Raw genomic sequence first — 23,797 nt, 5'->3', positions numbered from 1 at the left:
TCCCTGGAGCTTTCTCAGACTCAGCCCACCACAGGCACGGCTGCCCTGCCCTGGCATTGCTCACTGTCTTGCTCAGCAGGATCTGGGACCTCCAGACGTCCCCTCCTACCAGCACTGCTCTGTGATGTGGCTGCATCACCCTCACCCTTCCCCTGCACTGACTGGAGCCGAGCTGGGCCAAGCTCACAGTTCACACCCCAGCAGCACCTCTCCAGGGACGAGCACCCCTACCTGCAACAGGCAGCCAGGGAGGCAGGAGCCAGCCCCAAGCCCTGGAGAACCAGCGTGGGCCCAGGGGGGGATGAGAGGTGTCAGGGATCACTGCACCCAGGGACGTCAGAGCTATCAGCGAGCAGCCCTCCCCTGCCCTCCCCTAGCCACAGACCCCAGCCACTGCGGACACCATGGGAGCAGCAATGCCAGCCTGAGCTGAGCCAGCCACAGCAACCACAGCAGTAGCTCCTGTCCCTGTGCCACCTGAGGGGAACACGCCACCCTGGCAGAGGCTCCAGATAAAGGAGGTGGCTCCCAAACTTCCACGTCAGGTGGAAGCAATAACGCAGGGTAAAGGATCTTGGAGAGGGGTTGGGGGAGGTGATCCGTGCTCTGGGCTGGGGCCGTGGCTGCTTTCCAGCAGGACTGGCACAGCCCAACGGGTCTCCTGCCTCTGTTGCCCATGCCTCAGGCTTCAGATGACTGAGATACCCTTGCCTGCCAGCAGCAGCCTGGTGGTGAGCTCATCAAGACACATCCTTGCTTGGCTGAACCCCGGCTCCCACAGCTGTACCTCTGCCCTGCTCCTCACCCACCCAAAGCGTTCACACCATTTGGGGACAGGTCTTCTTCCCTGCAAGGCTTCAGGCCATACAAGGGCTGCCTGCAGCCCAGCCCAGATGAGACACGGGGATACCCCCAAGGGACTGTAACAACCCTAGATAACCACCTAGGCTACCAACAAATTCACACTCACATGGACAGGCTCTGGGGTAGGTGCTCGCACAGCTTTTAGGAACTTTTATGGCTTTTAGGAACTTCCCAGCTTGAGCAATAAATCCTTATCAGGCCAAGAGACTGCTGCTGGCCTGAGCCCAAGGGCAAGTTTCCCTTGTAAGGGACAACACAAGGATTTCCTCCCCCCTTGCTCTGCAAGGGTCTTTGAAACAGCAGCAAGGCCTGCTGACTTCAAGATAATCCGATAACATCAACAAGTGCAGGCATCAACCTAAAAAAAACTCTGTTAACCTCCTGATAACGTCAAGTGCAGACAAAAGTCCCTTTGTTACATAAACAGTTACAAGAAAATGGCCTAAAATGTCCTTTCCTCATCAGAGTCACACCAGAGGCGTGACCACGGGACAGGGGGCAGCACCTGACCCATAGGAGAGCCTCATCCCTGACTAGCCGGAGGAAGGAGTGAAGAGCGGGTCCAGCAAGGGCCGGGAAGGAGGCAGCGATACTCTGCTTGCTGGTCATTTTTGTGTCTTTTCTCCCAGGAGGCAGATTTACGGTGGTCCCTGATGGGGTCAGGCGAAATGGTCAGGGTGACCTGTGGGAGCAGGCTCAGCTCGTGGCGACGCTCCCACAGCTCTGGCTGCTACGGACTGCATGCCGATGCTCGATCTGAAATCGGGCTCAGCCCCAGTCTCCATAGCGTGGGACCGCTGCCCATCAAAGGGAGCTGTGTTAGCCGTGGCGTGGCCACGTGAGGCCATGTGAACGGCCCCGGCAGGCAGCCTGGCTTCCTGTGGGAGCTGGAATTGGAACAAAGTCAGAAGCAGCTTGTGGGTGATGCGAATGGAGGTGCTGGACTCCTCCAGTGCAGGGCAGGAGGGAGGGCGGAGGCACCACCCCTGTCTCCCAGCACAGCCGCGTGTTGCTCCTTTGGCACAGAGGCCGACTTTTGCTTCTGTGCCACCCAGCACCTTTGCTGCCAGTGTGTCTACCCTTCCCCCAGCAAAAAGAAAAGTTCCATTCAAACAACTGGAAATATCTGTGAGAGCCAGTATTTACCCAAGGCACTTCCTGGCCACCTCCCAGCGCACTCTCCTCCCTCCATCTCCTTGGAGCCCGACTTTCTCCCGCACGACTGCTTTTCAGTACACACAAAAGGCGGCTTAGGCTGGAACCTGGCCGAGCTGTGCCCCTCTCTGCAGCAGCTTTGTGGGCTCTGCAGTGATCAGCGCTGCTGCCACTCCTCATGGATGCCCCCAGACTCAAACCCTGCAGCTGCCCCAGGGTGAGGGGCAGGGTCCCCACCTCTGGGCTCAGAAGGCAGGGACACCCCCTGACCCCACACCCCAGCCCTCCTCCTTCAGATATGGGGGTCTGTGTGGAGCCAGGTGCATGTGTGGAGCTGCGGGGACCAAGCCCCACGCTCAGGACCCTTCATTTGGGCACTGGGCAAGAGCCACGCTCCTCGCTCTGTTGCTTGTCCTGCTCCTCGTCCCCCCCATTTCCTGCATGGAGCGGGGCAGAGTTCGCAGGGACGCTTCGTCCCGGCTGCTCTCCCATCAACTATTATTGTTTTTTTTTAATCCCTTTTGCAGCCAAGCGTGCAGCCTGCCAGCCAAACAACTCCTTTCCTCCTCTGGACACCCGCCAGCCCCTGCGCCGTGCCTGGAGCCGCAAGGTGCTGGGAAGGAGGCAGCCCGGCCCCCGGCCGCCCCAGCCGAGCTCCCCCAGGAGCGAGACCACACAGACCCCCCCCGAGCCCGGCTCCAGCGACCGGGTGCCTCTTCCAAAGGCTGGGGGCGCCGCGACCCCCCCGGGGGTCCCTGAGGGTCTCGGCGGCACCCGGTGCTGCTCGGCTCCTCCCGGTCCCGCCCGCTGAGTCACGGCGGGGCGGGGGTGGGCTGAGTCGAGCCGAGCCGTGCGGTTCCGATAGGAGCAGTGCCGTGCCGAGCCGAGCCGCATCGTACCGAGCGGAGCCGTGCCGTGCCGTGCCGATAGGAGCCGTGCCGTGCCGGGACAGCGCGCCCAGCCCGGGCCGGGCCCAGGTACCGGGGTCGGTTAAGCCGGGCGGGGGTCCCGGAGCGGCTTGGGGTGCGTGCGGGGCCGGGGGCAGGAGCGGCGGGGCCGGGGCGCTCGGGGTTGGACCGCGGCTGGGGGCCGGGCGGTGCTGCGGGCACTTGGCCCCCCAGCTCCCGTGGGGGTCTCCTGGGGGCCGGGGTGCCGGGTGGGCTGTGGGACGAGGTGGGGAGCACGGCTGCGACGTGTGCTGTGTGTCCCTGCACAGGCTGCGACGCCTCTGTCCCCGCAGAGACGGCTCTCCCCTAGCGCCCCGCTGTCCACAGCCAAGGCACGACCTGCCTGGAAGCCTCCATCCCTACGGGCGCTTCCCTTCCCTGCTAAATCGGGCTCGGCCTTGCCTCTGCCCAGCAGCCAGGCTGAAAGGAATTCAGCCCCGGAGCCGCAAATCCCCGTGCACTTTGCGGGGCAGCTGTTCTCGGCTGCTGCCCTCAGCACAGCTGAGCCCTGCGAAGCCCCCGCCGCTCTGCTGAGCCGTGCTGTGAGCAGCCACTGCCTCCCAACCCAGGGCACCACCGGCACACCCCGCTTCTCCTTCCTGGCGGAGAGCGCGGCATCCCGTGGGATGGTTGGCTTGTCTCGACAGGGAGCTCTCCTTCCAGTGCCTGCCGGGGGATTCCTGCTGCAGCACTGCGGCTTGCCCGTCCCGGCAAATTGCTGGGGCTGCCATGGGTGCTCCCCGCCCCTGAGCTGCCTGAGGGGTCCCTGAGGAAAGGGGCAAAGAGAGCGGCAAGACCCAGCAAGACCGGCTGGAGAACTGGAATCAAATCTCCTGGAATAGGCTCCTAGCAGCAAGTCCAGACCGCTGTGAGTGGGGGAGCCAGCTAAGGCTCATTTCATGGCCTGGGAGCTGTGGTACCCACTTATATGTAGGAGCTCTGCTGCCAGCAGGGAGCTAGGGGTGGTTTCAGAGACCTGGACAACAGGAGAGAAAACAGGTTTTGGGCAATGCTGTGAGTGCAGTCCTCCTCAGTACCACAGCCTCAGTGGGTTTTGCTCTGCCCCTGCAAGGTTTGCTGCTCCCACGTGAATTGAGCCAAGGCCTAAAAATGCTGCATAGTTGGTTCCAGTCCAGCTCTTAATCCTGCAGCCTGGGGGCTGCTATTCGGAGAGCAACAGGTTTGCAAACAACTGTGTGCTGCCGGGATGGGGCACACTGGGGCTGGCCTTCCTGCGTATTTTGGTGGCACCCATGGGTGTCAGAGGGATGTGGTGCTGCAGACAGCAGCTCCCACATGCTTGGGAGCTCTGGCTGCAGCCGGAGGAGGGCTGTGAGTGCCAGCCCCATGTGGCACCAGCTGGGCAGCAGCCTGCCAGCACTTGTTTTTCGGAAGGGCACTGAGCCGTAAACTTCTTTCCCCTCAGCTCACCGACAGCTGGGCTTTGGCAGTGACCAGGCGATCTGTGACCCAGGCCCTTGTACCTAGCTCCTGTGATGCCACAGCTCCCACCGGTGAAAGTCCCACAGGAGTCGCTTCACCCTTGGCAGGCACTGGAATTGCTGCCATCCTCAAAGTATCCCGAGCCAAACATGAACTGGCTTGGTTTTCCCCATGCTGGGGACGATCAGACCCGCTCAGCACAGGGTGAGGAGCAGCCTGTGTTGCCCATTGGCTCGGTGTTACCAGCTGCAGCCCATGCCTGAGGCTGAGTGCACCGTGAGGATGTGTGAGTGGGCACACCAAGGCCAGCCCTGCTTCTTGCAGGTGGGAAACTGAAATCCCCAGACTTCACATCAGTTGCAATGTGCTTTGAGGATGCAGGCTGCTCCTCCAAGGCGGTGGCAACCTCAACACTGCTGCAGGCGTACCTGTTCCTTTGGAGACTATGTATAGCCCTTGCTGAAGCCAGTGGCTTTGCATGACACCAAACAAGATGCTGTGTGTTCCCCACCACTGCAAAGGAAGCGTTGGGTTTGTTAGCTGAGGTATTTCTGGTTGCAGTGTCTTTTAGGAAATGGTTAAATGGTTTTCAATTCAATGGTTTTGAGCATTGGAGGTCGGGGCTGTCTCTGCCTCCCGCCAGCTCTCCCACCGCTTCCTCAGGAGGGGAGGTGGCAATCGGCCCATGAAGGACATCAGGTCTGTCAGGGAGCTCTGCTGGGCCCCTGGCAATCTTTATCAGATCATGTCCCTTCTCCAAAACTGCCCTGTGCCTGCTGGTGCCGCTTGCATGCTGATGCTGTGACTAATGTGTGGGCTGGCCCCTGTGCCCACAGGATGCTGGCCAAGGCCAAGGACACATGGTGAAGATGAACCTTATCACCAGAGTGACCGAGGCTGGGGCCCTCCTGAGCATCCCCTCTGATGGTGGCCCCTGCCCCCTGCATGGGATCGCTCTGTATCCTATCTGGGGGAGTCTGTCCTGGGTGCCTGGGGCCACTCACATGCCTCTCTCTGTGCCTCAGTTCCCCCATCTATTTCACAAAACTTTGCCTTCTCTCCCATGAATAGCAGGCTATGGGTGAAGAGCCGTGTCCTTATTAGCATCTTGGAGGCTCAAGACACAGATCAGTAGTGTATTTTACTAGTAAGCCTGGAAGCAAAATAGATGAAAGCCCTTGTATCTACCCATTGCTGGTGTTTGTGTGAGACATGAGAGCATCTTCCCTTCTTGGGAAAAATGTCATGTGCAAAACCCACATGCCCTCACTGTCTCCAAGTAATCAAATACCTGGTGCCAAGTCACCCAGAGATCAATAAGGTTTCTCAGTGGTAATAAACACTGGGCTTTTTATTTTTTCTACTTGCCTCCGGGTTTAGATAAAGTCTTCTTCCCAGGCTTCCCTTTGCAAGGGCAGCGCGTTAATTTAATGTTGATGAGAGAACACAATGTAATGCCCTGATACTTCGTGCTGAGCCTCTGAGAAAACACATCCTGCCCTGTGCCAGTAAGGAGCCTGCTCCAGACCCGATCTCCCCCACCTCTGCTTATCTCATCTCTGACAAAGCAGCAGCTTTTCTATGTGCTATTGTTCTCAGAGCAACCTTGGAGCTGAGCTACCCGGCTGGGGGGGGGGCTGGGGCGGGGTGGCTGGAAAAGCCTTCCTGCTCCAGGGAGGAAGGAGGGAGGTTGGGCTGGCGTGGAGGGGCTGCCCTGCCCGGCTGCTGCAATAGCTCCCTGCTCTGGCTTTTGCAGAAGGGAGCCAAGTGGTACCTGGGCGCAGTGATGCTGTGCCATCGCCTGAGCTGCTTCCCAACGCCTCCAGGATGCACTTGGGGACCAGCATTGCCTGCTGTGGGCATGGGTGGGAACGGAGTTTTTGTGCTGAGAAAACTGTTTCAGGGGATTTTCACTTGGCATTGTTTAGCTCAGGAAGAGGCAATCAACCGAGTTGGGGCAAGCAGAGCTCAGAGGGGAAATACCAGCTGCCCCGCTTCCATGGGGATTTCTGGTCTCATCTGGGCTCCCCGTAATGGCTGAAAGGAGACGATCCCTTTCTTTGGGATCCAAATCCAAATCCAAACTGTGCCAGCACAGCAGAATGGGTCAGAGCTTGTCCCTCTGCCAGCCTTCCCCTGGCTGGAGCCTTGCAGCTTTGTGTCCCTATGCACTGGCTCGGTGCCGTGGCGCCACGGTTTGCATTCACATCTTTGTTACTCCCAGCTTCAAGCACCGGTGCTTAACATTGCCTTTAGGCACACTGCGTGTTTTGCTGTTGCCACCTGCGTTTTGCCATCACGTGGCTGTGCTTTTTCAATACAAGCTCTCACTCCGTGGCTGCATGTGTGTGGTTCCCGGGCACGCAGCAAGGAATGGGGATGCCGGCCTCATCCACATCCAGTTACTGCTGGCGAGTCATGTCCATGCTGGGGACCTCAGCAACATGGTGCTTGTACAAGACCGTTATGCCTATGGTAGGTGGTTGATTTACAGCCCAAAGCCCCTGTCATCCAGGGGTGACAAATTGTCGCGGGAAGGCTCAGGCACTCTGCCTGTTGGTGCTGACACACCGGTGCAGGATGTGCGCGGGATCCGTGCTGGCTGGAGAGACTTCCTGCTCTGCTCAGGAAAGCAGCAAGCGGCTGTGGTGTCGCATTAGCAAACCCGCGTGGGGAAACATGTCTCAGCACAGGCACAAGCCATCTCCTGCTGACACCCAGGCCAACCCAGAACCTGGCCCTGGGCAAGCAGCACTGTGAGGCTGGCCAGCACTGGTCGGCAGCCCCACTTCCAGCCTCGGCGAGAAATGAGGTGGGACCTTCCCCTTGCCACCAGGCAACCCGCTGACAAGTTTTCAAGCCAGCAGTTATCCCCGGTCTTCGCTACTGACAACCCTTGGATGCTTTTGAGAGCTCGTGAGACACAGAAGAGGCTTTATTTTTATCTTTCTCATGAGACCAAAATGATATCTGTCATTCCTCTCATTTCTGACATCACACCATTGGTTAGACAGAAAAGCCTCAACTGTGCAGCAAAGGGAGCCTTTGATAGCAGTGCTTGTGGGAGCCCTGCAGCCACTTCGGCGGGTGGTCCCCCCGTCTCACATGCTGTGAAACAGCTGCAGTTCCGTTCACACAGGCAACAGGCGTCTGCACGCCTGGCCAGGTTTATGTCCCCATGGACAGGACACCCTGAAACGGTGCTGGGGGTTTTGAGCAGGATGGTTGGGAGCGATGTGCGAGCCAGACACAGCCCTGGCAGTGGCAGCAACCTGGGTGCTGGCTTGGCTTTGGGCATCAGCAAGTGCTTGGTGCTGGCAGCCACCCCAGGCAGCCCGTGCTGACACTGTCCTGTCCCAGGGGCTCAGCGTGATGCCCTCGATGATGCACATTTGCATTACCTCATCAGCTTTCCAGGCATGGGCCGATTTCAGCCTCTTTATGGTCCTGCTGCCCAGGGATGAACCCCTCATGGTGACTCTGGGCGTTCCTGCCACCTCCTGCTGCTCTCACCCCAGGCCCCTGGGTGGGGCTGGTGTCACTGTGCTGCAGGCAGCACCTGCCCCTGCTGCTGCTGTTGGGTGCAAATACCACAGCTACAGCCTCGGCGGGTGCCTCGTGAAGGTGGGAGCCCAAGGTGTCAAGCTGAGCATGGGAAAGTGCTGCACAGCAACCATGAGACTGCTGCCAGGAGGTGGGGTTGTGTTGCAGCTGATGCACAAGCAGGTGCAGGCGATGGGTGGCAGCCGTAGGGGGACAGAGCATGCTCATGTCCTGCACCGTGCTCCGTTCCCACCACCACTGGCTCTGGTTTGCAACATGACCAGCTCCGCAGCTGAAAATACAGGAGATGAAATCACCAGATACAAATCTAGGCCAGGCAGGTTAGGAAACCACTATTTCCTTCTGTTCTTTATCGCCTGCGTTAAGAAGCCAGGGCAGGAACCAAGATGTGAAGCAGTGAGCTGTAGAGGTTGGCGCCTGTGCTGGGGCCGAGAGTCCAGAGATTTTTCTGCCCCCCCCCCCACCTCTGTCCTGTCCTTCCAGCCTCACGTGGCCATGTGGGGAGTCTGGCACCCGGAGCTCCTCCTGGGTGGCAGAGGCACTCGGGAGCTGGCTGTTGCACCAGCCACTGTCCCACCTGCACAGCCTCAGCTCTCCATCTCCTGGTGCCCTGCTGGCTGTGGGCAACGTTCTTGTCACCCCAAATACTTACATGGCCTCTTTTCTTTGTGACCTTCCAGGCTCTGCTTTCTCCTGTGAGGCAAAGACAAAGTCAAGAGCCACCTGTGATGAAAGTCCTGCTCCTGCTCCTTCTCTCCCCCCTCCAAGGTAGGCTGGTCCCAGTCACATCTTGCCCTGGGCTAGCACGTCCAGGCTGCTGGAGGTAATTGGCAGCCCCAAAATGCAAAGGTTGAAGGCACTGGGGGATGTTTGCTGCTATGGCTTCCACAGAGGTGAAACATCTTGTGGGCTGATGTGCCTCCACTAGGGTCTCTGGCATGAGGACCTGGAGATGGAGGGGTCCTTTCTGGAGAAAGGAGCAGGTCTCCATCCATCTGTAGTGCTCCTTTGTCATTGTCATCCTGCTGCAGGGCTGGGGGGGTGGCACTGGGGAGAAGCCAGCCCCAGGAGAGAGGGGCTCCTGTAGCCCCGGGCATGTTGGCTCCTGGCAAACCTCCCAGTGTGACCGTGGGCAAGTCAGAGGTGGCTGGTGGCACACAGCCTGGCCAGGAAGGGTTTGGCACACCTGGGGCAGAGCCTGGCACGCTGCGTGCTGGCGTGTGGGTGGCTGCCCCTCTGGCTAAGCCGGCGTCTCTCTGCGCTTGTGCAATGCAGGGGTGGGTGCAAGCACCCGCCAGGAGGATTTCCGTTTCTGCGGAGAGAGGAACCAGACTGAGAACAGCTCCGTCATCTACAAGCACAGTCCTGCCAACATCTCCATTGAGAACACGGCCCAGGCACTCATAATAAAAAGTCCATTTCTGCCAAGCGGGAGAAACTTTTATCACCAGTCCAGCTTGCCGCCCACTTTGGGCCGGTACCGCTTCTGCATCTACTGGTTCAAGCACAACAGGACCCTCCGGCTTGCATACGGGAAGCAGAGCTTCCTCCTGGGCCGGGACCCAGACAGCAGCATCACCCAGGAGGGGGACTTGCGGAAGACTGAAAGGACCAAGATCTTCAACGTGTCCTATGTCTTCAAGGGCCAGAAGAACACCTCCCTTGACAGTGCATCTAAATACTTTTTCCCTGGTAAAGGCAGTTTGGTGTTATTTTAATGAGATAATGAGATCATTTTAATGAGTCAATTCCATTCCAGCCTGTGCTAGCCATCAGCAGAGCACTGGGGATGTCCCGGTGCTGTGCCATACTATGACAATGTCAGGACACAGCTTAAGGGTGATGGGAAGGACAAGTGGTTTTGCTTAAGCAGCCCCATGGCAGCCCCTGTCACACAGGTGTCCTTGGGCGAGCAGCTGCCAAAGCATGAAGGCAGAGGTTTTCCGAAGTGCTACAGCCCCCTGAAATCCCAGCAAGCCATGTGCTTTGCAGGGGAATGCTGAGTTCCAGGCAGCCAGAGAAACCATCTGGGTCAGGGTCTCTGGTGGCTTCCCAAGTGTGGGGCCACATTGAAGCCCTTTGCTTTGGGTTCCTGCGAGGGCTGTGCCATGGAGCCAGCCCTGGCCAGCAGCTGGGGACAGGGGGAAGCTGGCTCTGCCTGTGCCCCTGACAGTTTCTCCTGTCGTGTGCCACCAGCCTCTCTGGAGATCATGCCCGTCGGGGAGCAGGACGTAGAGGGCCAGCTCGCTGCCCTGGACAGACTCCTCGCACAGGCGCCGGCCTCGGGTGCCACGGCACAGCGATCGCTTCGGCAGTGAGTGCAGGGCTGGGCTGCAGGCCGGGTGGTTGTGGTGGTGGGCAGGGTGTTGGTCGAACCCGTTCCACACTGGCAACCTTTTTCCTGGTCCCCAGCGTGGCACCTGCTGCCCTGCTCACTGCATCCCCTTCCCCACAGCGAACTCGGGGCCCTGGAGAGGATGCTGGCACACGTGGAGCTCAAAGGGCAGAACCAGACCTTCGGGAAGGCTGCTCTGCGTGCCACCGTCCTGAGAGTCAGCACCGCACAGGCTCCTCAGCACCTGGCCTTTGCTTCCCCGAGAGAGGTGGGTCTGTGGGGTGCTGGTGGGGATGGAAGTGCAACCCCAGGGCTGGCAGATGTCACCCCCGTCATCCCCACCACACCCAGTGGAGCTCAGAGTAGCAGCCCTCCGGCATCTTCCCAAGCTCTGTCCCAATGGGTCTGTCCTTGCAGGAGGGCAGAGAGGTCCAGGGGTTCGCCGTGGATCTGCCGAGCAGCTTGTTCGTGACAGCAAAGGAGGAGGAGGTGGTGGAGCACAGGGTGCTCCTGGTGGACGTCAACAGCCAGGCCATGTTCCAGGTAATGCTTGCGCCATGCAGCACGGTGGGGTGCCACTGTCTGGTGGCATAGGGCAGCAGAGAGACAGCTGCAGCAGGGGGTGTGGGTACAAATCAGCACAAGGCATCGTTCCCTGGACTGACCTTACATTCATGTCCATGTTGCACCTTGCAGCATCACCTGCAGCTCAGCTAGGCTTTGCCTTCTCCTCTGCCCCTCCCGCAGTCCTCGCCCTTCTCGGCCAGCTCCAGTCCTTGCTGACCAAACCAGGCTGAAGGCACTCACTTGTAGAGGGTGCTCTGGAGATGTCAGATGCTTCAAAAAGGAGCTAGAGGCTTGACAGGGTAGCGGCACAGGTCCTCTTTGCTATGGACTCTCGCCAGCTTCACACCTGGCAGCTCTCCCTTCCTGCAGTGCCACCACCTCCTCTCCTTCTCCCACAGGATGAAAACAGCAGCCACATCCTGGGTGACAAGGTGGTTGGCATCTCCCTGGTGGACACGGTGGTGGCCAATCTCTCTGACCCAGTGGTCCTCACTTTCTACCACAACCAACTGCCGGTAAGTGGGGGAACAGCCCCATCACACCCAATCCCTCCAGGAACGGAGGGGCAGGGATGGCTCAGGCCCTACCAGCTTGAAGAGTGGTCACGATCCAGCAGGTCCTAGGCCTGCTGCAACCTACTGCATCTTCTGGCTTCATGGCTTCACCACGTGCACTAGTGGCGGCTCTGCCTACTTCTGTGCAGTGGATGATGATTTGCAGATGTGTCAACTCCAGCACAATCTCCAGGGCTGGGGATAATTTGAGTTAATATTTCTTGGCTCATTCATAGCCACTGCTCAAAGATGAACTCCTTATCTAAAAGTGGGGCCTGGGAGGAGGCTTCTGTTCTGGAAACTGCCAAGAGAAGTGTTTACCTTGAGCCTCTGCTCATGATATGGGCCAGTTCATCTCCTGAGACCATCTCACCTTTTGTTCAGTGTTGCCCCTACCAAACTTGCAATTCATCCTGACCAGGACCTGTTGTTTTGTCATTTCAGAGGAATGTGACCCTGCTGTGCGTCTTCTGGCAGGAGGACAGCACCGGTGAGTGTATGGGCGCAGGAGCTTCTGCCTTTGTGTGAAGCACAGATGCTCTTTCTGTTCCCTTGGCTGAGTACTGAAGACCTGCTGTTGGTGGTGAAAGTTGTTCTGCAGCTCCCTTGCTCCAGCTCCATAAACATTTCCCTTGGGGTCAATTTCAGGCTTTTTCCTCCATATCTAACCTAGGAGCTTTCTCCTTCTCCAGGGAGGGTACTGTTGCCCCTGAGGCGAGCAATCCTGTGTATGTATTCCTGCCAGTGTGTGCTCTGCATGGGGTGATCTGGGACCCCCCCCCATTTGTCCTTCTCCCTGCTGTGGACACCCTAACCTGAAGCTCTGAGCTCCAAAGCAGCTGTTTCTGCCGGTCACCAGATGCTTTCCCTTTCTTTAGCAGCCAGCTCTGGAAACTGGGACAGCTATGGCTGCACAACAGTGGAGGGGGACAGACAGACATACTGCAGATGCAACCACCTTACCTACTTTGCTGTGCTAATGGTGGGTAGTGCCTTTCCGCAGCTCTCTCCATTATTCCCCCTGGCACTGCTCCTTCACTGTCTCATTCCTTCTTCTCCCCAGGTATCCTCTCCAGAGATTACCTACATACACAGAGAGTATCTGAGCATCATCACGTACATCGGCTGCCTTATCTCAGCTTTGGCATCCATTTGCACCATCTTCTTCCTCTACTTCAGGTATGGTCTGGGTGCCCAGGTGAGCCAGTGGGCTGACAGGACACCCCATGCTCCCTCTGCATTTTTCCTGCACTGGGGAGGGCCCAAGCTCTCCAAAGGCAGTTGGTGGTCCAGCTGGAAGCATAATGAAGGAGCCAGGCTGGAAGAAAGCAGAATGTACCCCTCCAGAAACTATCCTCTTTGCCAGGTCTCCTGAAAGGCACTCTCAAACACCTGTTGATTTTGGAAAATCAGTTTGGTTGTTATCATGGAACTGGCAAGCAGAAAACGACAAAGATCTTGTCAGGGAGAACAAGAGTGGCTTTTCTTGAGTAATATCACTGACCCTACGTGGATGATTGGGAACTGAAAATACATGTGTGTCACTCCCAACCCTCCGTAGACTAAATCTGAAGTGCAGGGCCAGCTGCAGAGACCTGAATTTGCCTGTGTCAGTCCCATGCGTGGGGTCAGTATGTCAGCCCCTTACACTAACAAGGGTTCTCCTAACTCTTCGGGTGTGGTGTGTTGCCCCAGTGACACTGTGGGGTGTAGTGGGGCACCAGTGATGCTGGCCAGGCAGGGTGCTGACATCTCTTCCCCTCACTTCTCCAGAAGCAAGCAGCGAGACCAGATCATGAGCATGCACATCCACATGAACCTGCTGGGTGCCATCTTCCTCCTGGACTTCACCTTCCTCATCTCAGCACACTTGGCTGCCAGCAGCAGCAATGCGGCCTGCATTGCTGGGGGGCTGTTCCTGCACTTCTCCCTCCTGAGCTGCCTCACCTGGATGGGCATTGAGGGCTACAACCTCTACCGGCTTGTGATCGAAGTCTTCAATGCCTACCATGACCACCTCCTCCTCAAGCTCTGCCTGGTGGGCTGGGGTGAGCATGGGGGAGCCAGAGACTCCCCAAGGGCAGGACAGTGGGGCATGGTAGGGTCGGTTTCTGCCCCTGGAAGTCTTTCCCAGCATATATGGTGCCTGGATGGGGATGGAGGCATAGCTGTGGTGTCTGAGAGCAGAGGGATCTGTCTCTTCACTAAGGCAGGAGACGCAGTGACTGAGAGCAGAAACGGGCTAGAGCAAAGGCAGGTCACCCAGCGAGGCAGGCATGTGACAGCCGCTGCTTGGGGTCCTTAAATAGCGGTGGGATGTTCTTTCTAAAAGAGACACCCCGGTGTGGTGGTTTTACCGTGCTAGGCAGCTGAACTCCACCACAACCGCTCTCTCACTCCCCCTCCTTAGAAGAGGAGGAGAAGAAGTACAGGAAAGAGCAACTCATGGGTTGAGATAAGGATAATTTAATTAAAGGGAAGAAATAATTATTAAGGAAAGATTATTGTTAATTAAACAATTTAGCTAAAGGGAAAAAGGGAAAGGGGAAAAGGGAGGCGAAAAGGAAAAAAAAAAAAAGTAAAGGCTGCGTGGAAGCACAGAGGAAAGAAATTACTCTCTACTTTGCACAAATGAGTGATGCTTGACCACGTCCTTGAAGCAGGGCCTCAACGCACGTAGCCGGTGTTTGGGAGGACAGACGTTTTCACAGCGAGAGCCCCCCCTCTTCCTTTTTCCACCTTTTATTGCTGAGTGTGACACCATCTAGTATAGAATATCCCTTTGGTTGGTTTAGGTCAGCTGCCCTGGTGATGTTCCTTTCTCACTTTTTTGCCCACCCCCCAGGAGGGTTAGAGAGAGTCCTGATGCTGTGCCAGCACTGCTCAGCAGCAGACACAGCACTGGGGTGATCCCACTGCTGTTCTAGCTACAAGTGCAGAGCACAGCACTGTGTGGGCTGCTGCAGGGAAAGTTAGCATCCTAGCCAGACCCAGTACACCAGGGCAGCCCATAAAGATGGGCTTGATACAGGAGACACCCATACATCTCTGTCCTCCTTTGGATAGGAGGTTGTGGTAAGAAGATCTCATGATCATTTGTGGCCTAAAATTCCATCACCCTGTGAGACCCCCAGCTGGGCTCTGTGCAGCAAAAGCCCGTTCCTTGGCCAGGGCTTACACCAGGAACCCTTGTTGTAGCCTCCCTCCTTGGTTCACCCCAAGGAGAGAGGACATTGTCCACCTTACAAGGAAAAAGAGGCAATGAGTCCTTCCAGAAGGTCTGTGGGTCAGAGATGAGGGTGGCCACTTTACTCTGTTTACACCCAGGACTCCCCTTCTGTTGCGTGATGCTGATCTTCCTGACTAACTGGACGAACTATGGCCCGTTCTCCATTCCCGTGTATGAATCCATTGGTGGAAAGTCCACCAGTGCAACCATGTAAGTCATGGGAAATTGATTGCTTGGTCCCTGGTCTTAAAGTCATCTGGTTCAACCTCCACCTCCTTAGCCCACAAGGCTGTGGCTTTCCTGGGGCTTTGCATAAGGTGGGGCAGGGGATCCCCCCTCTGGGTTTAACTACGATGGGTGCTGAGTTAGCCCAGAACCTTTATGCTCCCCTGTCCCCCTGTGGGATGACACGGTGTAACCCTTTGCTTTTTCTCCTCCCTCTAGGTGCTGGATCACGAGCCCCCTGATCCATAACGTGATAAACCTGGGTTTATTCAGCCTGGTATTCCTCTTCAACTCCGTCATGCTGGGGGCCATGGTCCGGGAGATCCTCCGGCAGAACAAGAAAGGCCACAAGCTCAAGCATGTCCTAGCCCTCTGTGGTCTAAGCATCCTGCTGGGCATTCCCTGGGCACTGGTGTTCTTCTCCTTCACCTCCGGCAGCTTCCGCCTTGTCTCCCTCTACATCTTCACCATCATCAACTCCCTCCAAGGTGATCCTGGGGCACTGGGCTCCTCCAAAAGGGCATGAGCTGCCCTGGGACTTTGTGGGTGTGGTGATGATGGGCTATGAGAAGATACAGCCCTGGGAGACTGGCTAGCTCACTGGCATACTGGTGGTCCTCTGAGGGGATTGAACCACTCTTTCTCCCTTCTCACCCAGGTTTTCTCATCTTTCTCTGGTACTGGACCATGGTGCTGCAGGCGAAAAAGTCCTCCAACTCCCAGAGCAGCTCTGACAGCATGAAACTGCAGCCTAACAGCAGCCACAGCCACCCTGGCTGAGCCTCGTGCTGGCCATGCCGCGGGGCTGCCTGGCCGGGGCTCCCCGCATGGAGGGTGGCCATGGCAAGCACCAGCGCCGGCCGCTTTGCTACTCACCTGCCCCATGGGGCTGCCGGGAGCACAGGGATCTGCAGCAGAGACCCCCAGCCCCTCGCCTCCACCAGCTCCGCGTTCCCCATCACCACGTCCCCTGAAGTAGCTGGGTGTCCCCATCCCTGACCGGGTATCCCCTACCTGCTCCCACAGGGACAGGCTGGCTCCAGGGGCACGACAGAGAGATGCACAGGGCTGTGGCAAGGGATGGAAGCAGGAGCAAGAACAGGCCCCCCAGTGCTCCCAGATGTCCCCTGCAGTGTCCCAAGGCCTGTCCTCTCCCTGAGGAGGGACAGCAGGAGGGAAAGGCTCCGTTTTCAGGCCTTGCTGGTGGCCTCCAAGAGGGCCCTTCCCTGGTAAGACAGAATAACAACCACTGCAACACCCTCTAGCAGCTGAAATAATCTATTTTTGTTATTTTGTTGAATGTTTCTCTATTTTTGTATGGTGTAAAAGTTTAATATTTGTGCTCGCACATGAGACTTGTGCCCATTAAAGTTGTTCCTGCTCAGAGCATGCCGATCCTGGGTCTCTGCTGTTGGTGAGCTGTCCCTTGGGGTTCTGCCACTGCCCCTCATCCCTCCAGTGTGCCCTGGCAAACAGGGCTGTCCCACCCCCAGGGAAGGACTCAGTTTTTCTCCGTGCTGAATTTCTGCAGCTCAACAAGGCTCTGCACACCAGTATGGCCCACACCATCCTGCTGAGCAGAGACCAATAACTGTTCCCAACAGAGCACCAGCAGCCTGGTGCTGTTGGCTTTAGGGTGACAGCAGCGGGCCTCAGGGCTCGGGAAGCGTTTGCAGTCTCTGGTGACTGTCACCATGCAGCACAAAGGAAGGTGTTTCTCTGCTGGGCTGTGGTCAGGTTTCCCTTCCCTGTGCAGCCCTGGCAGCTCACGTCAATGTTCAGTGATGTGCCCAAGCTCCTCTTTGCATAGAGCAGTGCTGGGGAGAGGAACCACCATGGCCAGCTGAGCAACGGTACCAAGGCACTGCAGTGAGCATTGGCTAAGCAGTAGGAGGGCCACGTGAATATGGACCTGGAGTTTTGCTTATGTCCCTTGTGTCATTCTTGTTCCTACCTGCAAACTCGGGTGCACCTGGGCTTGGGCATGTGAGCATCGTGCCCACGGGTGGCATGGGAACCCTAGGCTTGGCTGGCAGCGGGGATACCCCAACACATCACTCACCATTCTGGGCTGAGGGGTCATCAGCACAATGGGTCTGGGCAGGATAGGGTGAGAAAGGAAAGAAAAATAGAGCCCGGAGTCCACTGGGGAGGCGAAGCAGCTGTAACCGTCAGCACTATTTCAGTGAGCTTGAGGTGGGAAGTTACTGGCCAACCCACAGAAAGGGGCAAGGGGATTGCAGAAAGGAAATGAGTACGTGGCTGTTGCCTCAGGAGAAGCTGCGAGCCCTGGGGTAGCCTGCAGAAGGGCAGTGCCTTGGGACAGGAGCAGAGCAGCCCTGGGGTGGCTGGGATACCTGCAAAGCAGCATGAAGCACGTGCACCTGGACACAGTTCTACTGCTCCTGCTGCTTTCTGGTGAGTAGTGGGTGAGGGGGAGGAGGGGACAAGGTCACCACCTCTGTATGTGTCCTGTGGGAAGGCTGTGACCCAGAGACCACAGTGGTGTTTCACCCCAGACGCAATGAATGAAGTGTGGGTAGTCCAAGACAGAGTTAGTCCTGGAATGTGAAGAGCTGGGAGAAAAAAATGTGAGAAAGAGGAAGGTGAGGGGTTTTCCCCTACAGCCTCCTCTCTGCCTTATAGCAACAGGGCTGAGCCCTGTGCCACAGACAGGGCTTCTGGGTGGGGTGCTGTGCTGATCTAGATGAGTCATGGTATCTAGAATGGTGCCCGCAGCCTGGGATCCCTCCTGTGAGGCTCCCAGGTGGGGTGGCTGTACTGGTACATCAAGGCAGATGCGTTGCCTTTGCAGCTACCAGCTCCCACATTTGTCGTCACATTTTGAAGCCTGGCATGCCTTTAATAACACAAGAGAGGGCAGCCAGGGAGCCTCTGAGTGTGCTCGTTTCAGACTGGCACCCATCTCCATGCAGGGTGGGGGGCTGACGCTAGGTTTTGCTCCCCAGACGCTGCGCGAGGCCAGGACAGCTGTGCCGGTGAGACCCCAGCCCACCTAGCCCCGATGGCCCCCATGCCGCTGCTGCTGGGGCCTCACCACCCCCTCCTGCAGCACTGAAGCGGGGGGACGGGATCGAAGTATGCTGCAAAATCACGGTGGAGCCAGAGGAGAGGAATGAGGCCCCCGGCCTGCCCCTGGACCTGCCCCGCCGCTGCAAGGAGCTGCGCCGCTCCATGCACCCTGCCTGCCGCTGCCTGCAGACACGCTGGCTCAGGTAGTGGCTCAGGTAGTGGCACCGTGGGGCCCTGGAGCTGCTCGGGGCAGTGTCCTGCTGTGCCCTGGTGCCTCACGGCCCTGCCTGCCCCCCAGGTTGGTGCAGAGGGCAGGGCCAACACTGAACGGCATGGACAGGCTGCGGGCACTGCACCTGAACGTCAGCAGAGACCTGGCCCACGACCTCCTCTTCTCCTTCTCCCCAGATCAGGTGAGGGGTGACCGCTGCCATCTGGGGTCCCACGCTGCGGGCTGGGCCTTGGCGCATTTCTTCCACCCCACGCTTGCAGTTGCTTCCTGGACCTGCAGCAGCTCCAGCATCCCGTGCTGAGCAGGCCCTGGGCTAGCTGGGTGCGCTGTGGAAGAGCCCTGCCTCTTTGGCCATCATTCCCCAGGGAGCTAGCCCAGAGGAAAATGTCAGATTGCGTGCCTCCTGCCTGTCCCAAGGTGCTCGCATGGCTTAAACATGCCAGGGGACCGTGTCCCACAGGGTGACAGCAGGCTGGGACTCCCGCTGGGGTCTGCCCTCGGGTCTGCCCCTTGGCTGTTGAGCACTGGTGAGAAGGGTTTGCCCTCGGGCTCCTGGCTTTTTACTGAGTTTTGCTCAGTAAAACCCACCTGAGCAGGGCTGAATTTGTGCCTGGAGCAAGGCTGGTGGGTCCTGAGAGCGGTGATGTGGCCGAGTGGGATGCTGCCTGCAAGAGACCCCCAGACCACTGCTCCTTGCTGCAGGGCCCCATGACAATCAGCTCGATGGAGGAGGGGACAGCAGGCAAAATCCGTCTCCCTCGGGAGATATTCCAGTCCCTGGGCAGCCAGGCAGCACGCGTGGTGGTGACAGTCCTCGACATCCAGCAGCTCGGCATGTTCGAGGTATGAGCTCTCTATCATTTCCAGCCCCGTGCCAGCCACCAGCACATGCTGCTGGCAGCACCAGGAGGCTGTGAGGAACCGTGCTGCCAGCTCAGCTCAGCCAGCGCTGCCCCAAACAGGAGGACAACCAGATGGGGCAGGTCTTGGATGACACTGTGGTGGGCATCGTGGTGGAGGATATGGACATCTCTGGGCTGCAGGACCCTGTGCGTCTCACTTTCGCCCACCGGCAGCTGCCCTCTGTAAGCTGGATGTGCCCTCCCTCTCCCTGTCTGTCCACTGAGGCACAGGCTCACACCACTCTCCCCTTTGCAGAATGTCACCCCTCTTTGTGTCTTCTGGGATCCCAACCAAGGTATTGGTCTTGCTGGGGTCAGGAGCAAGCGGGGTGGGAGAAAGTTGGCGGGAGGTGGCACTGGATACTCCTGCAGAGCTGCCAAAAGCCTCTGGCCAGGGTGTGAAGGGTCCACTACTGTGTCGGGTCCCCACTGCTGTGTAGAGTCAGCTGGGGATGCTGAGGGCTTTGTGCTGGGAATGCTCTGTCGCTGGGACATGGCCCTAGCACTCTGCTCCTGCTGGGCAGGGGTGCCACAGCGCTATCAGACAATCCATGGCACGCTGTGTGCCACACTCAGCCTCCGTCCTCCCACCTCCTTCCCACCAAGAAGCATTGCAGCTCCCCCACCTGTGCTTGAGGGTCTCTGTGGGGTGGGATGGAGGGCTTGGCTGGAGGATGCTTTGCCTGGTGCTCACTGCTGTCACCCTGTGCTGGTTGCAGGGCAGGCAGGGGGCTGGAACACCACAGGATGTGTCACAGTGCCTGGGGACAAGCAGACAGACTGTTCCTGCAACCATCTCACCTTCTTCACCCTCCTCCTGGTGACAACCCCATTCCCTACAGCTCCTGCTTTTACCCTGGCTATGCTGCCAGTCCATCCCTCACCTACTTGGTCCCTCAAGTGTCACCACTAGCTGCACAGAGACAGTCATTTCTGCTCCCAGGCAAGCCCAGGCCTTTCTTAAAAAGAACCTCAGCCCCAGCTTCATGCCCTAGAAGGCAGGAGCATATCAGTAGGGGATGTAAAGGGTGGACGTGGCCTGACTCTGGGAGCACTGAGACTCAGGGGCCCTTCCCTCATCCTGTGCCCATACCTCGAGAGAGGTTGCATCTCCTCAGACCCACTCCCCCCTCCACTCTCCCTGGAGAAATACCTGAGGGCTCTGGGCTTGTGAGGTCCTGCAGCACCTCACCGGGAGTTCTCCTCCTGTGCTGCAGGACCCCACGCAGCCCTGTGGTTCTTGCAGCTGTAGCTAGGTTTTCTAGGTTGGTTTGGGCCCATCTGACCCAGGGTGCATGTGTTTGGCAGAACCCGGCTCTGAGTAGGTTCATGGCACAGACGGTGGTGGCTGTGGCAAATACCAGCTGTGGGGTGGCTGTGGCTTTCTCCATCTTCACCATTGCCTTCTATATTTTCTTAAGGTAGGGTGTGCCAGTGGCTCCATGGACCCTGGCTGGGTTTGGGGGTGGGAGGGACATGGGCAGTCCCAGGCCTGGTGTATCTCCATGAACCCTCTGGGGTAAGGGGTGACCCCCAGGTTGGGGCCGGGGCCAGGGGATGCTCCTCTCCCCTGACACTGGCAGTGCCTGCTGTGACCCTCCCCACGGTGTGTGGGCCCCCTCTGCCCCCCTCAGCTGTGTCCCCGGTCTTTTCTGCTCCCTGCCAGGTGCAACTACCAGCAATTCAGGTCTGAGGAGAGCCTCCGCACCAACCTGGGGCTTCACATGAACCTGGTCAGCAGCCTGCTGCTGCTCAACCTGGCTTTCCTGCTCAACAGTGGGGTCTCCAGCAGGGCCATGCCGGGGCTGTGCAGTGCCCTGGGGGGGCTCACTCACTACTGCCTGCTCTGCTGCTTCACCTGGACTGCGCTGGAAGGCTGTCATCTCTACCTTCTCTTCGTCAAGGTCCTTGGCACCTACATACACCACTACCTGGCAAAGCTGTGCCTCGTCGGATGGGGTGAGCACTGGTTGTTGGGCCACCCCAGAGGGCAAGAGGGTGAGTGGGTTACAGCCAGCGGGGACAGGGCTCTGCAGTGACAGAGAGAGTAAGCCCCCATCCAGGCTCAGCACAGTGAGTGGCGTTGCCCACGGGAATTCGGAGCAGCTCCTACAGACACCATCTCCTGATGACCCCATGATCTGCTGGGGTCTTCCTTCCCACCCCTGCTCTCCCCAGCCCAGGCACTGTAAGTGACCCCCTTGCCTCCCCAGCCTACCCCACAATGGTCTCCTTTGTTCTTCAGGCTTCCCTGCTCTGGTGGTGGCTGTGGCAGGAGCCGTTGGCAGCTATGGAGAATACAACATTTGGACGACGGACCAGCAGACTGTAGTCCACCTGTGCGTGGCATGGCCTCACACCACTGCCCACAGGGGTTGGGTGGCCCTTCAGCATAGGGAACAGTGACCTTGTCCTGCTGGGAGTGCAGCTGTGTGGTTTTTGTGTCCACCCTGTTCAGCTTTGCACAATGCTTCCTCTTTCCTAATCTTGATTAAAACTGAGCTGTGGTAACCATCGTGCAACAGCACTCTGGCCACAGGCACCCAGTACTGGGAATGCACAGCCACAGATGGAACCTTAGGGTGGGCAGGAGCAGCTGGGCAGTCTCACCAAGCCTCCTTAGTCATGCCCACAGGCCTCCAGGACACAAAGGATGTCCCAGGTCCACCTGGAGTTTCCCTGGGCTTCCTCTTCCTCTGCCCTGCTGTCCCCCATGCTTCATCCTGGCCTTGGAAAAAATCACACTAGCAATGAGGGCATCTCCAAACAAGTCCTCTGGAGGAGACCATGGGGGGCTCTTGTGGGTGCTGCCATGGAGGTGGGGGTAGCAGATCTGCTGGAGACATTGCAGTTGTCTCATTTCAGGTGCTGGATCAATTCTGAACACGTCCTTGTCCACTACATCACCAACTGTGGCTATTTCGGCCTTGTCTTCCTCTTCAACACAGTCATCTTCGGGGTGGTAGCCTGGAAGAACTGCCACCTGTGGAGCACTGGAATGGTGCAGGGGCACTGCAAAGCCTGGAGGGTGGCCCTGGCAGTTGTGGGGCTTTTCTGCCTGCTGGGAGTCACCTGGGCGCTGACATTCCTCAGCTATGGCAGCTCCTCAGTGCTTATGCTCTACCTCTCTGCCATCCTGAACTCCCTCCAAGGTCAGAGACAGCTTGAAGCTCTAGCGTGCTGGCTCCCAGGGCTGGGCTGGGAAGACATGGGAGGCAAGAGCAAGCTTGGCAGTGGTTGACTGGGGTCCCAAGGCACTGGCACTGTCTGGCTCCCCTTTAGCAGGGAGCAGAGTGACCCCACCAATGGGTCCCAGCCACCAGTGCTGTGCTGTGCAGAGGTTGGAGAAGCACCCAGAGGAGACCCTCTCTCTGCCAATGCTGAGTGTCCTTCTTCCTTCCCCTGCAGGCCTCTTCATCTTCATCTGGCTGGTTGTCCTCTACTACCCAAAGATGGAGGAGACCACAAACTCCCTCTCCCACATCACGAAGAACGACAGAACCATGGCTGTGTCGCAGGGATAGCTGCTGGCTGGACTTCCTCCCAGTGAGCGCACTTGCTGCCCGCAATCTTCCAGCCTGCAGGACACAGCTCCCTGTGGAGGACAAGCACCCCAGCTGACCAGTGTGGTCCTGGCCCTCACCAATACCTCAGTTTATCCTTCATTGGGTTTGATCCACCCCAGCGGGACTTTTTGCTTTGTCCTTTTGCTCCTGGGGGCCTGCCGTGGGCAGCACACAGCACCTTGGTGCAAGGAATCCCAACACTGCCCTTCTGCCAAAGTCCCTGCAGGCTTCGTGACCTCAGAATTGCTCTGATCTTGTTCCCCAGGGACTCTTGCTGTGGCCCATGAGCTGGCTACCTTCATCCTGGATGGGGCCATGCTGATCTTTGCCCATAATTCCCAGAAGATGGACTGGGGCACTGGACCAGCCCAGGGGTGGGTTTTCCTGCTGTACCCGGACTCTGCAGACCCCATGAGGGTCAGGTCTGAGAATTAGCAAAAGAAGTTAATCCACCAAGCATCTTTACAATACGGCCTCTCCAAATGAACCTGGGAGAATTCTTCAGTCAGTGGATCTGCTGCGCTTGTCTCCTGCAGAACACTGCAGCTAGTAGCGATTTCCATGAGGACACCACACTTCGGCCCACTGGGCACAAGGGTGCTGCATCCCCCATACCCTCAGCCAGCTGTGGCTGCTCCCCAAGCTGCGCTGTCCCCTCCATGCTGTATTACATCTGTGTGTGCAAGTCAACACCCGTCATCTCAGAGAAAACAGCTGTCTTGTCCAATCCACGTCTGTTTTAGCATTAAAACTTTGCTAGCTGTCTAAGCACTACGGATTTAGTCTTTGATGTTTACAAGTCAGCAATGTTTATTATTTTATTCATTTTAGGGATGTATAAGTGACCTAAAATTTTTCTAGCAATTTGCTGTCATTTAGAAGGAAGAGAGATCTGTATATGCACATACACATGCATGCTGTGACACCAAGAACTGCACAAAGTCCAGTTCTGGTGGGCAAAGAGCTCCCTCTCCGTACATGCCTGTGTGACTCATTCTGGGGAGGAGAAAAGCAGAAACCTTCTTCCTCTCCACTGAAGGTTTCCGGTAATTTGTTCTCTATAGATGGGGCCATTTTAGAAACACCACGTTCCCCTGCTCTGTGCAGGGATGCCTGCCCCTTCCAAAGCCAACCCAGAGTAAGAAAGTCTGTGAAAAAAAATCTTGTGGCTCTATTTGCTC

At 57.7% G+C, this 23,797-nt stretch overlaps 2 protein-coding genes across 6 annotated transcripts; both read left to right on the top strand.

Moving 5' to 3' along the window:
- Positions 1 to 2,182: 2,182 nt before the first annotated feature.
- Positions 2,183 to 16,269, top strand: ADGRG1 (adhesion G protein-coupled receptor G1). 2 transcript variants are annotated; one of them, XM_082770110.1, is made up of 15 exons: positions 2,183 to 2,236; positions 2,547 to 2,996; positions 8,654 to 8,741; positions 9,249 to 9,665; positions 10,170 to 10,287; positions 10,429 to 10,576; positions 10,726 to 10,851; positions 11,274 to 11,390; positions 11,874 to 11,919; positions 12,311 to 12,411; positions 12,493 to 12,608; positions 13,203 to 13,477; positions 14,757 to 14,868; positions 15,103 to 15,371; positions 15,542 to 16,269. In XM_082770110.1, exons 1-15 carry the CDS (start codon positions 2,198 to 2,200, stop codon positions 15,661 to 15,663), a joined length of 2,544 nt encoding a protein of 847 aa, XP_082626236.1. In that variant the 5' UTR covers positions 2,183 to 2,197; the 3' UTR covers positions 15,664 to 16,269. The 2 variants fall into 2 exon arrangements, with proteins under 2 accessions (XP_082626236.1, XP_082626235.1); XM_082770109.1 differs by having other exon boundaries at positions 12,308 to 12,411.
- Positions 16,270 to 17,172: 903 nt separating this feature from the next.
- On the top strand, positions 17,173 to 23,322 carry ADGRG3 (adhesion G protein-coupled receptor G3). Of its 4 annotated transcripts, none has more exons than XM_082770397.1 (13): positions 17,173 to 17,301; positions 17,853 to 17,882; positions 17,957 to 18,119; positions 18,215 to 18,329; positions 18,851 to 18,991; positions 19,111 to 19,197; positions 19,307 to 19,346; positions 19,770 to 19,870; positions 20,359 to 20,471; positions 20,717 to 21,009; positions 21,296 to 21,389; positions 21,916 to 22,202; positions 22,459 to 23,322. In XM_082770397.1, the coding sequence occupies exons 1-13, from the start codon at positions 17,253 to 17,255 to the stop codon at positions 22,572 to 22,574; spliced, it is 1,629 nt and encodes a 542-aa protein (XP_082626523.1). In that variant the 5' UTR covers positions 17,173 to 17,252; the 3' UTR covers positions 22,575 to 23,322. The 4 variants fall into 4 exon arrangements, with proteins under 4 accessions (XP_082626523.1, XP_082626522.1, XP_082626525.1 ...); XM_082770396.1 differs by having other exon boundaries at positions 19,111 to 19,233; XM_082770398.1 differs by having other exon boundaries at positions 17,186 to 17,301; positions 17,853 to 18,131; positions 19,111 to 19,233.
- The last annotated feature ends 475 nt before the right edge of the window (positions 23,323 to 23,797 follow it).

Source organism: Aythya marila, assembly GCF_965140915.1.
Source record: "Aythya marila genome assembly, chromosome: 12".
Taxonomy (NCBI): Eukaryota; Metazoa; Chordata; class Aves; order Anseriformes; family Anatidae; genus Aythya; species Aythya marila.
This window is presented reverse-complemented; position numbering and strand designations above follow the sequence as displayed.

Coding starts and splice junctions, on each gene's coding strand:
- ADGRG1 (XM_082770109.1), top strand. CDS start 2,198: ATGGATGCCCCCAGACTCAAACCCTGCAGCTGCCCCAGG. Junction 10,577..10,725: donor CCTTTGCTTCCCCGAGAGAG/GTGGGTCTGTGG, acceptor CTGTCCTTGCAG/GAGGGCAGAGAGGTCCAGGG. Junction 11,920..12,307: donor CTGGCAGGAGGACAGCACCG/GTGAGTGTATGG, acceptor CCCTTTCTTTAG/CAGCCAGCTCTGGAAACTGG.
- ADGRG3 (XM_082770396.1), top strand. CDS start 17,253: ATGAAGCACGTGCACCTGGACACAGTTCTACTGCTCCTGCTGCTTTCT. Junction 17,883..17,956: donor AGGCCAGGACAGCTGTGCCG/GTGAGACCCCAG, acceptor CCCCTCCTGCAG/CACTGAAGCGGGGGGACGGG. Junction 18,330..18,850: donor TCTCCTTCTCCCCAGATCAG/GTGAGGGGTGAC, acceptor TCCTTGCTGCAG/GGCCCCATGACAATCAGCTC.